General features: G+C 40.3%; 1 protein-coding gene across 1 annotated transcript in view; it reads left to right on the top strand.

Moving 5' to 3' along the window:
- si:dkey-34e4.1 (carboxyl-terminal PDZ ligand of neuronal nitric oxide synthase protein) overlaps positions 1 to 16,896 on the top strand; it is a 52,819-nt gene that overhangs the window by 20,511 nt on the left and 15,412 nt on the right. The window contains exons 3-9 of the mRNA XM_006796800.2: positions 7,729 to 7,821; positions 7,928 to 7,986; positions 9,346 to 9,454; positions 10,106 to 10,247; positions 11,593 to 11,765; positions 15,366 to 15,527; positions 16,500 to 16,704. Coding sequence (XP_006796863.2) covers positions 7,729 to 7,821; positions 7,928 to 7,986; positions 9,346 to 9,454; positions 10,106 to 10,247; positions 11,593 to 11,765; positions 15,366 to 15,527; positions 16,500 to 16,704 — 943 coding nt within the window. The remainder of the gene's footprint in view (positions 1 to 7,728; positions 7,822 to 7,927; positions 7,987 to 9,345; positions 9,455 to 10,105; positions 10,248 to 11,592; positions 11,766 to 15,365; positions 15,528 to 16,499; positions 16,705 to 16,896) is intronic.

Here is a 16,896-nt window from a genome sequence, read left to right as displayed (position 1 = left end):
AATATGCCCAAATATATGCTGTGGAAGAGTTTGGGTCCTAGGAGGTTAATGCAGCGAACTGTACCAGATGCGTGTTGGTACAGTTCGCCCTCGCTTCCATTTTTCCAGATGTCAAGACATGCCTGATTAATTCCTCTGTTTTACACAACGTGTTAAAGCGCACCTGAAACACAAAGAAGTGTGTAACTCACTCTTTTAAGATAAGGGTTTTTTTAAGTTGTGAAATAACATGAATAACAGCCTCAGCTCCTCGTTCACCTTCAGCCTGTTTCTCATTGAGTGCAAGTGCTTGGCATGCTCAGGTTGTTCCTTTGTATTTCCTCCCTTCCCATGTGACTAACCCCGAGTAGCTGCCGTCAGCGCCCTGGGACTGGCTGTCCTTTCACTGCCTGTCAGTGACTCACTCAAGCGTGCGCCCATTCTCACTCCAAGGGCGCCAGCGCTCGAGGAGTGCCTGCCTTGGCCCGCACTGGGGTTTAGCTGCTTCTTCTGACAAGTCTGCTTCAAGTGTAGTTGAATCCTCTCCAAAGGTACTCACATCTCACGTCACGCTCGCTGCTTACCATCCGCGGAAGGTTTTCATCTTGACCTCGCTGCTTTCGTTTCAAACGTAACGACACGATGGCGATCAATCCATGCGCTCCGTTGTATTCGCTTCCCAGACTTTCATTCTTTTCCTCTCCCCCCTGCACAGATGCACGAGCACGAGCTGTGATGGTCAATTCTGTCTGTCAGTCACTGTAAACAGACCTGCAGTGTAAGTAATGAAAGCCATTTATCTAGAAAAGTAACAGCTGGAGGTCCCAGATGGAGCTGGTGGAGAGTCGGGACCAGATGGTGAAGCCTGTATTCCTGGTAGAAGATTGTCACTAAAGTCCCAAAATAAACATGCTGAGGTCAGGTTAAAGAAGAGTAAATGACGGTGAAGCAGCGTAAACAAAGCCCTTCAATCAACACTGTGCCATGTTCTACTGAAGAAAAAAAGCTGCAGTTATTTAACAGCCTCCCGTCTTGCGCGTAAGCCCGCTGTCATGGAGGAGCCCCTATTGAGCAGGCCGTTAAGTATTCTGTTTTCTGCTAACACCCGCTCTCTCTTGAGAAAAGACTGCTGCTGCTCACTGGGGGCTGCAAACAGGAGTAATATCATCACACAGTAGAGAGCAGTCAGCACACGCGTTATTTCTCTTCATTTTGTCCCCTCAATTTTTCCAAACACACATATATATCTCTATATATATATATAGAGAGAGAGATATGTAACGTCGCCAGGGTAAAGAAAAATAAAACACCCCTCTATTTCTGATCTAGGCCAAGGTCGTTTTCCGGGGTAATTGCACCGACACACACATTTCTGCTGACTAACGATGAGACGTGCCAGGAGGTCTGGGCATCTCTGCTATCGTGAGAGTCACTCTGTCCTCCCTGTCTGGCCTCAGGAGTGACCGGCAGCAGCGATTTAAGCTCCACTTTCTGTTCAACTCATGTGGCAAAGTACATTTTCTTCATTTTTAATTGAATTTTGATTTTTTTCCCAGTAATTTGATTTCCCACCCCTCTTCCAAAAAAAAATCTTTATTTTCATGTTAAATGTTCAGCTGTTGGGGAAGCTAGTCTGTCTTCCTGCCTCAGTTCTGCTCCCAACAGTCATCTCATTGTACCCTGAATCCAGGAAAAAAAGCAGTGAAATTCCTTGGAACTCCCCAAATCTGGGGAATTATAATGAAGCCGTTGCTAGGTTGCGATCTATAGGGCCTATTGTGGATTCCTGTATGGATTCAATGGTACAACGGGGAGCATGAGTGACCCACAATGCACCTCGCATTCCACTGCTTTTCAGGATTGCTGAAAGCGGGGAGGGGTTGTGAGTGGGAGTCGGGGGTGCGCCCTTCTCATTCCATGATTTTTGTTTGCCCAACCTAAAACCCTCCTCATTTATTCATTCTTAAATTGTCCATTAACATCAAGCAGGAGGGGGAAAAATGTCCTTTTCCAAACTCTCCTTTTAATTTTCTCAGAAGCCAGAATTTGAAACATGAATCGAGTAATGTTAACTGTAGGACTCGGTGGCCTTTCATTTAGAGGTTGCTGGCAGGTACCATTTGGGACCCGGAGGTTTATTTACAGTATCTGCAGTGTAATTACTTCCACATAATGACTGGGAGCTCTGTCCTTTGCTCTGCAGACTCTCAAGAAAAAAGGGATATCAGTCACATCTTTGTCTCTTTTTAGTCTTTATATATGTACAGTAAGAATACTAAGAATAGAAAGATTACTGATCACATTCAGGGTGAAAATGGGCGTTACTTGTATACAAACACTATCTATCCCATGATCACCATACAGGGTTAATTTAGGTAGCAGGGTCTATAATATTATAATGTTTCTGATATCTGTATTTAAGGTAATCTAATGGTTTAATGGAGATTTTTAGCATGTAGCATGGTAACATTTGCTCATTAACACTGAACTAAAGGTGCAGCTGATTGGCCTGGACAGTTAAAGAATAGCTAGTCAAAGTCTTGCAGACGTTTCAGTGATAAAATGTAGTGTCACAGTGACGCTCGAGGGAAAATTAGGAAAGGTAACAGGATTTGTCTTCTGGACATGAATGTCAAAACTGCTGTAATCCATCCACTAGCTACTGAGATATTTCAGTCTGGGACAAAGTCGTGTACTAACATTGCAGGCCTTAAAAGCACATGAATAGATCAGTCTTAAAGATTAAAGCTATTTTCCAAAGTTTTAGTATCATTCTGAGGGCATTGCAGTTTGTCAGATAAACAATCTCAAGTATCTGATCTGGCTGCGGCTCTCATTGCCTTGAAGCTATTAAATATTTAATTACTCACAAATTGAAAATGCTCTGTAACCTTTTTTTTTGTCTTGCCTTCTTATACTTTCCTAATAAAAAGTGATTGATCTCTCTCCTTTGGTTTAATCTTCCTCTGTGTTTCTCTGTTGTAAAATAGCTAGCTCAAAACAAAATATAACAGTGAAATGTTCTACTGAGAGTGAGTTTTCCCTTCCTCGTTTTGTGCACATAGCAACTTCCATCACTATTCTGTCTGACACTTTCATAATAGATTGCAGAGAGGAAACGCTGACTGGAATTTGTTACGCTGTCTGGAAAGACTGATGAGTCTGAAGGCTTAAATGCTCACATCCAGGCTGAGAACGGTCTGAAGTAAATGCTCTCAGTATGTTCGCCTTGAGCTTTTACATTGCTGTAGTACTGCAACACTCACTGTCAGCATTGCAACTAAAGTTTTATGGTTAAAACCTGAGTCTTTGAAGGGAGATTTTTAGCTCATGTGCCTTTGCATGTCTGTTCAGTCTTCATTAGTCATGCACCTTTCATTGCATTTCAGGTCTTATTCCTCTCACGTGAGCCTGTAAATCTGGTTACCTAAATTTCTCTACCCTAATTCAGAAAGTTTCAGCATCCGTAGCAGCGCGCTAAAGTGAACTAAGCTCTTCTCTGGAATATCCTTAGGGTTTTCAGAGCTGACATACGGCTTCGTGCATCTTGTGTCATGAGCTTTTAATTGTTTGTTCTGATGTCAATACCGGGAAAACCATAACAATGCAAGTGCATTAAAAAGCCTTAATATTTCAAAACACTTTGCACTTAAGCAAAGAAAATATAAAAATTTCATACTTTGGATGAAGTTGCAAAATCCCACTTTGCTTCAGCATAATGCTGGCATAAACTATGAATTATAAATGAGTTGTGTGAGTGTTCTCACATCCTTGTGCAAGTACAATATAAAGGTAGTTTCGTGTCTCCTGTTTTGGTATTTATTAGACCTCACAGTGTAGATCAATGTATGGAGGATATTTTTGTTCTATTTTGTATTGCAGATTTTTGTTAGGCTTTGGAACTCCCAAAACCCCAAAGTTAGTTTTGTTAGTGTTAGTACTTAGGTAATTCAATTTTCAGTTCAATTCAATTTTATTTATATAGTATTTATATAGGCTGCTATCATGACAGGTTGGGGGTGAGTGGAGGAAGGCAGGACAAAAAATACTTGGAAGAGTGTCACAGTTAATAATACCTAATAGCTCGCAAGCTAGAGTATTTTAATCATTGTCATAGCAGTTGTGTTGTTTAGGTTTTAATTTCTGGTTTATGACCAGACACTAGCCTCATGATGCTAAAGTATGACTGTGATGCTAGTTTGCTGCATGCTAGTATTTAGCTCAAAGCACCACTATGACTGTGACAGTGCTCTTTTTTTTGGTCTCTGGTTTTTTGTATTCCTCAGTCTTACATTAGAAATCTGTTGCAGATAATCTGTTTGGTCTTGGAGCCCCAAAAATCTTTCAGAAGTTAATTCTGTTACTTTCAGGACTTACTTTTAGCTTGTAAGCTAAATTGCTTAAATCATTGTCATAGTAGTTGTATAGTGTAGTCTGAATGTATACTATCTTGCTGATAGTGATTTTTTACACAGCGTGGTTCTCAAAAAATAAAGAAATGATTTAAATTCTGGTTTATGACCAAACACTAGCTTTGTGATGCCAAAATATGACTGTAAACACCAAGAATGCATGCTAGTTTTTTTTTTCTCATGTGGTGAATTTGCCCTGTAGAGTCTATTATTCCTTGCATGCTCCATCTGCCTGTCACTTTGTTGCTGGAACGTGAAAGTGAATTTCCCCAATGAGGGACAATAAAGAATATTTCTATTCTATTCTAGTATTTAGCTGAAAGCACTGCTATGGCTGTGACGGTACTCTTTTTTTGAATCCTGACTAGAATTTCTTTCTGTTTCTGCAGTGCATTTCTCTGTCCTCTTCCACTTTAAAGACCTATTCTCTGTTTAATCAGCTCTCTCAGGACTCCTTTCTGTATAATTAGAGACTGAAACTTTAATCACCATGGATCCAGGGCTGAGAGAGCAGGGCAAATAGACACAAGCAGAAAATTATCACGAACGACGGTACATAAACATGGAAACGGGTGACAAAAATGACTTCATCGAGTCACAACAGTTATTTACTCTGTCTTTGGAGACATTCAGAGTGTAAATATATATAAAGTTAAAATACAACACAGATGTGACTCAGAATCATATCTGGTAGGTCTTGAATTCATAATGCTCAGCTAATTGCTATTTACTGCCATTGTATAGCTGAATTAAAAGGTCACAATTTCCGGGGGGTCCTTACGTAACAACGGTTGTCTCTTAACCTCCTTTCCGGTTGTCTCTTTGTATCTGCTCGCCTCTCCTCCTATGTTCTCTCTTGCAATTTATAGGCTTCTTACCCTTCTTTGTCTCTATACTTTTATTCACATTTATTTTGCATGCCAACATCTTATATTCTCTTCTCTTCCATTCTTTTTACTCATTCAACAAACTGAAGTATAATCACATTTGCGATATAATATAGAAAATTTACTTTTGTCAGACAAATTTTTTGCTGAGATTTAGAAGAAAATATATGAATCTGACTGCATTTGGATACCTGAGTGTTTGCCACTATGTTATAATTATATTAAATCTAATGAAAACATTGGGACAGAGTTTTCCAAATCTAAACCTTTCATCAGTTTTACAGATATACAGAAGAAAGAAAAGAGAGTCCACATTCTAAAGCCACTTAATCTGTTCTGTGCATTCTGGTTTTTTAGTGCGTTTTTCATTTCAGTGAGACATCATGCGCATCTTTCCAATTTTCCACAATTAAATGTTTATTTCCATTGTTGTAATTAATTTTTTTTTTTTTTTTTTGCAATAGCGTTGTCCTGACTCATTGTTCAGAAAGTCAGGTAATGAGGTACTTTGCACTGCTTTCCTCGTATAAACATTATATTTTGTTTTGAGAATGCTGGCATTGCTGTTGTGAAATGAACTTTTTACCACAGGCTAAAATGTTTACAGTGACTGATGTTAAATAAAGTTCTTAAACTAATGTAATGGAACTAATGTTATAGCTTGTAGTCTTTAGTAGGCTACTCACCAATCAAGCTAACATTTTGAATCTGTGTCCCGCTAACAAACTAGAATGCTAATATTTTACATACTTTATTTTACTTTACTTTATTTTACAGTCAATAACAAACCATGTCAGCACTTTAAAATGATCTTTTAATATTGTCGATTACATTTTAATAAAGTTTAAGTACACAGGATTATTTTTTAGCCTTACTGAATTGGGTATTGAGGTAGTACCAAACAATTGGTACCACAAAAGTGTTTATTTTTTGTACTTTGGTTTTGGTACAACTAGATAAGCAACTTCAATGATGCTGAAGGCTTTTTTTATATTAAGATGGAGGAAGGGGAGCTGTGGAAGTTGTTTAAGTTGAGCTGAGTTGAGTTTTCTATGCTAATCACAATCATGTTCTAGATCAGGGGTGGGCAACTCCAGGCCTCGAAGGGCCGGTGTCCCTGCAGGTTTTAGATGTGTCCTTGAACCAACACAGCTGATTTAAATGGCTAAATTAGCTCCTCAACATGTCCTGAAGTTCTCCAGAGGCCTGGTAACGAACTAATCATGTGATTCAGGTGTGTTGACCCAAGGTGAGATCTAAAACCTGCAGGACACCGGCCCTCGAGGCCTGGAATTGCCGACCCCTGTTCTAGATAGTAAGGTCTCAACATTTCCCCTCTGCAACTGAATTTCATCTCATATTGCAGGCATATGTTACCAAATATAGTCCACAAAATATAGGCATTTTGGGACATGAAAGATGGATGTTTCCTGCGGCCTCACTGTAAGCCATTATAGCTGGTAGCTCACAAGAGTTGCTTCTTATTTATAACTGATCTGAGTCGACAGGCCAGACTTGCTAACTTCCTCGGCAGAGTGCCTGGCCAGCTGATGAGGTGGAAATGTGTTAGTCACTCTGTGCAGACACAGCTGTTGTGTACTTCTCAGCTAACAGAATGAAGACAAGCCCATACCCAAGGCCTTGTACTTAAATGTTGTTTAATTTAGTAGGATAGTTTGTGTTCCAAGAAGAGATGTGGTTCAGCTCTGCAAGGCCACAGCCTTTATAACACGATACTCGATGTACTCGACTTGCATTGCAGCTGAGGGGCTGTTTCGTCTGTCTCTGAGAGCTTTGGTGAAGTTTTTTTTTTTTCTTGGCTGCAAATGTTTATCAGACTTGATCAGAATTCTTATTGCAAACTGCCTAGCCATTAAAAATGCTGATAAATTAAAGTGCACTGCCGATTTTGTTTTAATGCTGATAGATTGTTCTCTTAATGCTGCCACCCTGCCAAAGCAAGACATCTCTCACTGCAGTGAAGAACTGGAGTTGTTGGTATATGTCTGCGATGCGACTGTATAACAAGTATGAAACACAATGTCAGAGTGAATTTTAAGTGAATTACAGCAACCAAAATCCCTCTAATCACGTTCAGTGTTGGGTTTGAGCACGTGATTGACTGATTCGGTAGATGCATTAATGAGCAGCTGAACAGGTGTACGTAAAAAGTGACTGGTGAATGTAGTTTCTAAGCATTTTTGCAAAGGTATCTGATTTCATCCTGCACGTGTCTTCAGATAATCATCTCCAAGCAAACAGATGGAATTAGGAAATTGCTATAAAAGACTTATTTTCTATGATCATTCACTATTGTGCAGTCTAATTCTTACTTAGTTAAAGCTCCACTACTGCAGCAGTCACATTTCTATCCTGCAGAAAAGATAAGATGCTCTTTATGTATGCATGATTAATATTCCGATCTACTTTTTTTTCATTTACTTTCCCAGTACGAATTCAAGGCCAAGAACATCAAGAAGAAAAAGGTCAGCATCGTGGTGTCTGTGGACGGGGTCAAGGTGATGCTAAGGAAGAAACAGAAGGCAAGCTACCAGAATCCAAAATGACCGTTTTCTCCTGGATTCAGAAATGAACCACCTCCACGAGAATATTAGAACTGAGATATAAGCTCTTTATTTTCATTCACAGAGAAAGGAATGGACATGGGATGAGAGCAAAATGCTGATCATGCACGATCCAATATACAGGTCAGTGCACCTCTCGAAACAAGTTCATATCTTCATATATAAACAAGCCATAAAATCTCATCTTCCCTTTTTCAGTTATATACTCAGAAGATAAAGCTGTCTGATATTCAGCACAGTCTGTTCTTTGCTCTCTGCATCTTGATGTATGCTTTACCCAAAGTAATTGCTTTGAGTAGACTACAGGTTATACAGTGTACCCCTCTAAGTGGATATTTTGTCCTTTACTGCGGGCCCAGTGGATGTAGCTTTTGCATGCTTGACATGTCCTCACGTGTACGTTGCTATACATAATGGGTGGCTATATATGGAAAACGAGGCTACATTCATAATACATAGGGGACAGCTTATGCATGCACTGTAGTTAGCGAAGCATGTTTCTGTCATTGTTTAATTTTTTTTTTGTCAAACAGTCACCAGTTGACAAGGTGAAGATGTCACCTGCTCCCAAGCGATTTAACTCTAACGTGTCAAAATTGTACTGCATATCAGATGCTAGTAGGAGTAAGGTCAAAGATTTGTGTGCAAGTTGATGTAAATTATGGATAAATCTGTGGGAGGATCTCATTTGGTAGAACCACACCTCACCAAGGGTCTTAGTGATGTTCAATGTAATTATCCTTTCTGTGTGTGTAAGTGTGCTTTTTGAGCAGTAGGTCGTTATAATTTGTTTGCCTGCTTCCCAGTGGAGACATTTGACAGTAGAGGAGCTAGAAACAGATGAAACATTGACCTGTGCCAGTTTACTGCACTGGCAGTAGTGTAGTATCAACCATGACATAATGTCTGTACAGTATAAGCCACAGTAGTGTAGTACAGTAGCAGGTGTCTTTGAAAAAGCACGTAGAGCACAGTATTGCTCTTTTACTTGATTCTGAATAAGGTGAATTATTTGTGCTTGATTAATGGCTCCACACCATCATGATATAGGATTTTAAGACCAATAACAAAGCCGATGTTCTGCGATCACGTTAAAGCCACTAATATTTTTTTCTTTTAGAAAAAAAAGTCCCTTTCAGTTGTTATTTATGAATTAATTTATTAACTTATTTATGCTCTGCCTGGCTCTGCTGATTTTTTGTGACACTCCAAACACACGTCGCCAGTGGGGAAGTTGCAAAGTGCCCTCCGGTGGACAAACTATGCAACATCAACACAGACAAAGTAGTTGAACGGTGTTTCTCCTGTCTATTTTTCAGCCATTATAAACGCCAATACTGAATCATTTGCAGATAAGCAAAAGGCAAATATCCTGGTGCTGCTAAATCAGTGGGGCTCTACTCATTTATTTGCTATTAGATACAAATGCCTAATATTAAAAGGCAAGAGAGAGTTTTTTTAAATCAACTGTTGTATTTTCAGGATTTTCTACGTATCACATGACTCCCAGGACTTAAAGATCTTCAGCTACATTGCAAGAGATGGCTCCAGTAATTCCTTCAGATGCAACGTCTTCAAGTCAAAGAAGAAGGTACAGTTTGACTAGCTCACACGCCTTCTAACCAGACTCATGAAAAGCTTATTATGGATCTCCGCTATGTCCACTATGATAGTTACAGCCATTTGAAGTTAGGGCCAGCAGAGTTGGTTACAGGGGCATAGCCGCCTTTAGAAGCAGAAGAAAGAAAACACTGTGCAGAAGACATCAGGTCTGGTAGTTTAGTATTCTGTGATTTTCACTTTGCTGTTTCATTCAAGAATATTTCATTCTGATGATATCAGCTCTGTTATTCGATATTTGGTTTTAAATTTGATTTAAGATTCAATTTGTAGTGGCTTATTTAATATTCGGTGGCTTACCAGATCCACAGCATGCTGTGAATACAGAACAGATGCACTCAAGGACAAAGATTACAGCTGCATATTTGAGACGAGGATCTCTTTACCTTTCCTTCTTTTTATATGTCCGCAGTTTTTTGCAAGTTACTGCTGCTCTTGTTTTTACATCAGTCAAATTGTGCCACAAAGGGGATTTTGTTTTTGTCCAATTCATAAAGTGTCAAAATTACTAATAGTTCATATTTAAAACTCGTATTAGGCTGATCAGTGTAGCTGACTTATTGTGCTGTACTTCTGCTCTAAGAATTGATTTCTATCACAATGTTCCTCTTTTCTGTGGCAGACACAGGCCATGCGTATCGTGCGAACAGTAGGTCAGGCGTTTGAGGTGTGCCACAAGCTCAGCCTGCAGCACGCCGAGCAGGACGCTGACGGGCAGGCTGACGGAGAAAGTGACAAGTCAACAGAGGAGCCCAGCAACCACGGTGAGGACAACATGATGAGATTTACTCATTTTTGTGATCCACAATTTTGTCAGTTCTAATTCAGCTTACTATCTACACGTTTATTTATTTATTATAATAAATATGACATTAAAATGGAGCAGCACTGTTACCTCACAGCAAGATGTTCCTGGGCTCAAATGGCCATGGACACTCCGTGTTTGGGTTATCTCAGAGCACTCCGGCTTCCTCCCAAGACATGCAGTTAGTGGGGTTAGGTTAATTGATGATTCTAAATTGCCCATAGGGCTACAGGTGAGTACTAATAGTTGTCTCTCTCTCTCTGTGTTAGCCCTGCACCAGATTGGCGACCTGTCCAGGGTGTACCCCGCGCTTGCCCTATTGCATCTGATCTAAATGCTATAATATACAGTTGGTGCAAAATTTCCATAAAAATATCAAGAGAAAACTGAAAATAATATTACTGTTTTACCTAAGGTTACACTTGATTAAGATGGAGATGTTGATATATACATAAAAGTAGAGGAAGGTCGGGAAAGTCATCAGTCTGGCAAGTTTCTGGTCATAAACCAAAGCTGGGTGACATGAAAAATAATACTAAAGGAAAAGTCAGGAGATATCCAGCATAATCAGTATTGGTGCTTAGGATTTTCTGGACACATGTCTGTTTGTGTACATTGTGGACTACAGTGTATGTTTTTAAGGACTTTAAAGAACATAGATTTTTTTTAAAGGCAAGCTTAAAAATAAGAAAAGAAACCATCCCACGTTAAATTTGATGAACACTGGAAAAGTGAGTATTTATCAGCCACATTGGTCACTTAGGTTTGAATTTGCCTTTCTTCAGTCTGATTACATGCTTTTTCATGGCATAAATTGAACTGTCAAACCTCACCATCCGATTCATTTAGAACAGTGATTGAATGGTAACAGGCACGGGACTGGTTACACCGGGATGTAAATGAATCTAAGGAACAACATTAAGATAATATGTAGTGTTTGAGTGTTTTCCAAGGCCTCGTGCTGAGTACAGTTTGTGCAGGTAGGATGGGGGAAGCAGTGGGAAATATTCCCATGATTACAGCTTTCAGGTTACTGGAGAGAAAAAAACTGGGTGATTGCCAGTGTTGCATGTAATGAGGGTAATTTTCAAAGTGACTGAAATGTTATCTGACATCAGAGAGCTAATCATGACGGGCGGGTATGTGTGTGCTTGAAATAGCATTATTATAGAGTTATATAAATTAGGGCCGTGTTTGTTTGATGGGCGCTTGTTCAGTAAATTACTCTTTAAGTTGGACATGTGAGAGAACGTCTAACATGTACAAGATGTGGAGATGATCCATTTTTGTGTATTCCTCTACAGGTCGCACACTGACGGGGGCAGAGCGAGGGGAAGATGAGCAGGACAGCAAACATGAGGGACGACGAGGAGGAGAAGATCCTGCAGCTGGCAGCTCTCTGTGTGAGAAGGCAGTGAGCGAAATTCTCCAGAGCTTGGCTGAACTCAACGTCGTCAAGCCTGGACAGACCATCATGGTAAGATACTGTAAGACAAAGCTGGAACAGGTTTGACATATCAGGTACATGTACATACAGAAACATGTTGTTTTATTATTCATGAAGCACAGGATATTTCACCTAATACACAGGTTTTTATTTTATGATATATTTCCCTTTCTGAAAAGCCGTCAGTCTTACAGTCTTACTTCTTACAGAAGTTATGGTAACCAACACAGGGTCTCATGATGGATACAAGGATTTTATCCCAATACCTAATGACAGTCAGGGTGCCGTTACTTAGTCTGTAGCGGTGTATGCATCCCTCCATGGATATGCCTCCTCAGATCATCACTGACCCACCACCAAACCAGTCAGGCAGATAACATAACGTTCTCCATGGCTTATCCAGACCCTTTCATGTTTGTCACATGTACTCTGGGTGAACCTGCTGCCATCTATGAAAAGCACAGGGCACTAGTTTTAGCTCCAATTCTGATATTTCATGACAACTGCCAGTCGGGCTCCATGGTGTCAGGCAGTGAACACAGCGCCCACTAGAGGATGACAGGCCCTCAGGTCACCCTCGTGAATACTATTTCTGATTGTTTGGTCAGAGACGTTCATGCTGGTTGTCATTTTGTAGCTCTGGCAGTTCTTATCCTGTTACTCCTTACACAAAGGAGCAGTTACCTGTCCTGCTGATGGGTTAAGGACCTTCTACAGCGCTGTCCAGCTCTACTACAGTAATTGTCTGTCTCCAGGAATCTCCTCCTTGCTATTGAGACCGTGCTGGAGGACAGCAAACCTTTTGGCAATGGCACGTATTGATGTTGAATCCTGGAGGAGTTAGACTCATGCTACCATTTCAATGGCCTCCACCTACAAAACAGTCAACAATATAAAGCGCCTTGAGGCGACTGCTGTTGTGATTTGGCGCTATATAAATAAAATTGAATTGAATTGAATTGAATACAAAACCATTTCTGTTTTGTGTCCCATTGTTCCCCCTCTGTCGATAATTTCATTAACACCAAAGCAGCTGAAACCGATCAACACCCCCCTAACTCACCTGATCCATATCCCACAAATTAACCGACTTGATGCTGTACTCTGATTAAAAATTCTCCCTTCAATTTAATGCCACAATGAGAAACAAGCTAAAAAACAAACTGCCTTAATTGGCATCATTTATAAGCACAATCTCAGTTATAACAAAAACTCTGTTTGTTTTGAAAGATCACACAAAGAAGCAGCACAAGCCAGGTCTTACTTACGGAGAGTACAGGAACTATTTCCCAAGCACTTCTATGAAAGCGTACTAACTCTTTAACTATGCCAATATTTTTATTAAACTTGACATGCAGAATTCCCTTACACTGCAGTTTCACATTCACAAACTTGTACTATAAATGCCCGTGTTTTATACGGGAGTATATATTTCCACCACATTTTCCATGTGGAAGCTCCTGTTTTATTTCTGACACTGGCTGCAGGGGTGAGGCAGGAGCTTTCACACTGTAATGATGACTTTCATTTTTGCATCAAACGGCTTCTACCTTTGTAGCTGCAGGGCATCAACTCTGATTCATTGCTTTGGCTCTGGTGGTGTTTTGATACTATAATCTAGGCATATCACTGCCAAATGGCTCATTGAACTAAGTAAGTACAGTATAGTGCTTTCTCATCTACTGCAGTACCTGACCACATCACTGACTGCAGCTCTTCATGACTAATAAAAGATGCTATTTGGCAGCCTATTGGAGACATAAAATAACCTGATAACTCTTGCATGAGGTGGGAAATAATAGATTTTGGTTAGATTGTGTTTAACATGTAGCAGAGCTTGAATCCCTGTGAAATTAAAAGCTGATGATGATCTTTCTTTATGGTTTTGAGAGCAATAGGAGGAAAAGATGCAAAGGCTTTGGTGTGTTATGATGTCTTCCTTTTGGATTTGTCACCAGGACCAAGTGTGGCAGGCACAGCTGTTATCATGCTACTAAAAGAGGGAGAGTGCAATAGGAGCGAGGAACCTGAATATTTTTGCTGGCTGGGTAAGGGGGACACTTAATCCCAGAAACCCAGCGTGTTCCCTTTGATTTTCTGAGAAACGCCACCGTAATCCCATTGAGGGGTTCACCAACATCTGCACCATGAAGATAAGCAAGGAGGGAATAAGAGAGAGTGAGCAGCTGGTAAAAAAATAGATGAGGGAAAGAATAATGAGAGATTTGGATATCAGGAAAGATGTAAAGTAAAGATGACAAAGCGACTGGCTGTATTTGAATGCCAGGATGATAACACTCACCACAAGGGTGGGAAAGAAATGAACAGAAATGCCCCTGACACCATCTGAAGTGTTAAATCAGCTTGCTTTTTTGAGTGTATATTTTGTTAGACAACTACAAACACTGATTTTCATCAGTTGGAAGCTTTTTCATAACTTTTTTAAGCTAATAATGTACATTTAAAATGTTTGTCTTTGAACAAAAGAGTAGCAAAGGTGATGCACTCTAGCTCTAGCTAGCTAACTTGCGTAGCACAGCGTGTCCCATGTTAACTATGATGATTCAAATTTTAATTAGCCAAAAAAACAGACTGTAAACAAAATTAATTTTTTGTTGTACATTTTGTTGGTTACTGGTTACTAAGGTGCCGGCCATAGCCTATCCCAGTGGTGGCTTGAAGCATGTGACATTGTTTTTATTAATTCCCATCAGCTTCAAAATAGCAAGGATGTTAGAGACTAAAATGGAAAGCTCTTGTGTAAAATGAACAAAATGGTGTGTTCATAAAGTTATGATCACTATAGTTTGTCGCTCATAGTTGGTTAAAATGTGGTAAAGCAGACTTGCTATGTGTCAGTGTCAGAACCTGTGAGAGCAACATTAGATACATTGATACATTAGAGCTAAAACATCATCTTTAATGTAATGCCAGTGAGCTGCCTCTCATAAAAATCTGCCTGAACTTGAAAGTACATTACAGTGTTCTGCCCGCCCTCTAGTGGTGAGATGTGGCCTTTACATTTTCTTTTCATTTCATTTCATTTTAGTGATAACAAGTGGTGTAATTATACACATATAAATCTTATGTTTTATATGTATGTTCTGTCATGAAACCATCACCACACATACAGACACACACAAAACCTCCATTTCTTGATGACTGCCAATACCCCAGATGCAGAAACCCACAACCTATCTGCCCTTCTTACTGTGCAAGGCAGGAGGGGAAGTGAGAAGCTACTTAAGGAATGCCCTATATCTCCAGGAAATCTGGAAAATCGTTAAAAATGTGTTACCGGACAGATGGAGGCGGGATGGAAGGAAACGAGAAGATCATATGGTAATGAGCATATAGCTTATAGAAGTGGCATTACAGCAGGGGCCCCTCGGGAGCTCAGTGGATGACTATCTTGGTCTTGGGGACAGAACAGGAAAGTCTGAATCCCGCTAGTATGGTAATTGCATTAATCTGTCCAAGTTCTATAAATAGGTCATGTTATGCAGCTAGGACATGCAGCTAGCAGCTCCGTGGGTTCTGAAGGCTCAAACCTCATACCTTCGTCCCAAGCCTGCCTGTTTTCATCAATAAGTGTGTTTTTTTCTCTCTGTGTTGTTTTTCTGGGGTTAGGACTTCAATCGAAGGTCCCTCTTCACTGTGACATCCCAAGGCATTACTCCCAAAAGCCCTTGCTCTCCTTCTATTACTCCGCTGGCATCACAGCACTACCTGCAGCTTCTTCAGCAGCAGCTGCAGCAGCAGCAGCAGCACACACACGTGGCTGTTGCTCAGGTAAGAATCATATGCACACAGTCTTACAGGGTGTACAGCATTAGACACACGCACAAAAATGCCATTATGCCCACAGTACAGAATACTTTTTAATCCTCTGCTGTACATGTAATAAAAATACAGATTCAGAGCTTTAAGATGAGATTCACTGTAACTGGACTTAGCTGCACGTCAGATATTAAGTGGTAAATGTCTCTATTCACACTTCATAAATAACTAACATTTAAAAAAAATTCTATTATGTTTTTTATTATCGTCTTCTACCAGCAGGATTTCAGATTATTAGTGGCACTTTGAAGATGGCATTTCATTACTCAGAATTAAAATAAATGATTTTTGCTATTGCCATAAACTTTTTAGGTTGATCCTGGCTCATGCTGTGAATTTGCCTAATGGCAAAAATGACTAAACTTCCTTTGGCCTATTTAGAAACGTCAGTGCAACAATTTTTGTTGCGATTTCAGATGTAAAATTCTTCATACATGGATAATGCACAAAAATAAGGTAGACTTTTCTCTGCTTCATGCCAGAGCACACTCCGAATTTGCATAATGAGAAAACAGCCACAGTTTATTACCTGCTTCTCTGTGTTTCTCATATTAATGTTGTCCCACTAGAGGGCAGAACTGACACAGTAATGGAAGGACAGTTATTGCAGCTTAATATCTCACTGCCTGGGCTGAAATATAGACACACAAATGATGATAACAAAACATCTGAATGCAGTAAGTCTTCTGCACCAACCACTTAGTCAGTCTTAGACCCAAACAGCCAGAATGTCAGCACTTCCCATTGCAGTCTAGTTATTATAAATATAGAAAGTAACGTAAATCTAAATTTGTCTCCGTAAAATTCTGGAGCTTATGCCGTGTGCGATGTATAAGAACACTGTTTATGTTTCCATTTTGCACGCTCAGGTCAGAAATGTTCCCACTCAAACAAAACACACCTCGGCCTTTGTTGTCTCTCCAGGTACAGCTGCTGAAAGATCAGATGGCAGCAGAGACCGCCGCTCGTATCGAGGCTCAGGCCCGCGTCCACCAGCTGCTGCTGCAGAACAGGGATTTGCTGCAACACCTGACCCTGCTCGTGCAGCAGTTGAAAGAGCTGGAGGCCCGCGCCCTGAAAGCAACACACCCAGGGCAGCCGCAACAGGAGCTGCAAGCTAATGGACACGGTAGGCAACTGGAGGGGTGACTGCTGAGAACAGCATGTTGCCTTTTGAGTAATTTGCTGTCAGGTCAGGTTGTCTATGTGCTGCGGTCTTGATTGCTCACTCCTTTTTTTTTTTCGGGCTGTGGATGAAAGTCACAACACAAGCCACGCTCACTCACCGATTTCCCGCGCCTGCCAGCATTGTCATCTGTGC

The sequence above is a fragment of the Neolamprologus brichardi genome, chromosome 7 (assembly GCF_056152115.1).
Source record: "Neolamprologus brichardi isolate AB-2024 chromosome 7, ASM5615211v1, whole genome shotgun sequence".
In the NCBI taxonomy this organism is placed as follows: Eukaryota; Metazoa; Chordata; class Actinopteri; order Cichliformes; family Cichlidae; genus Neolamprologus; species Neolamprologus brichardi.
The sequence above is the reverse complement of the archived record's forward strand: the minus strand, read 5'-3'. Positions and strand labels throughout refer to the sequence as shown.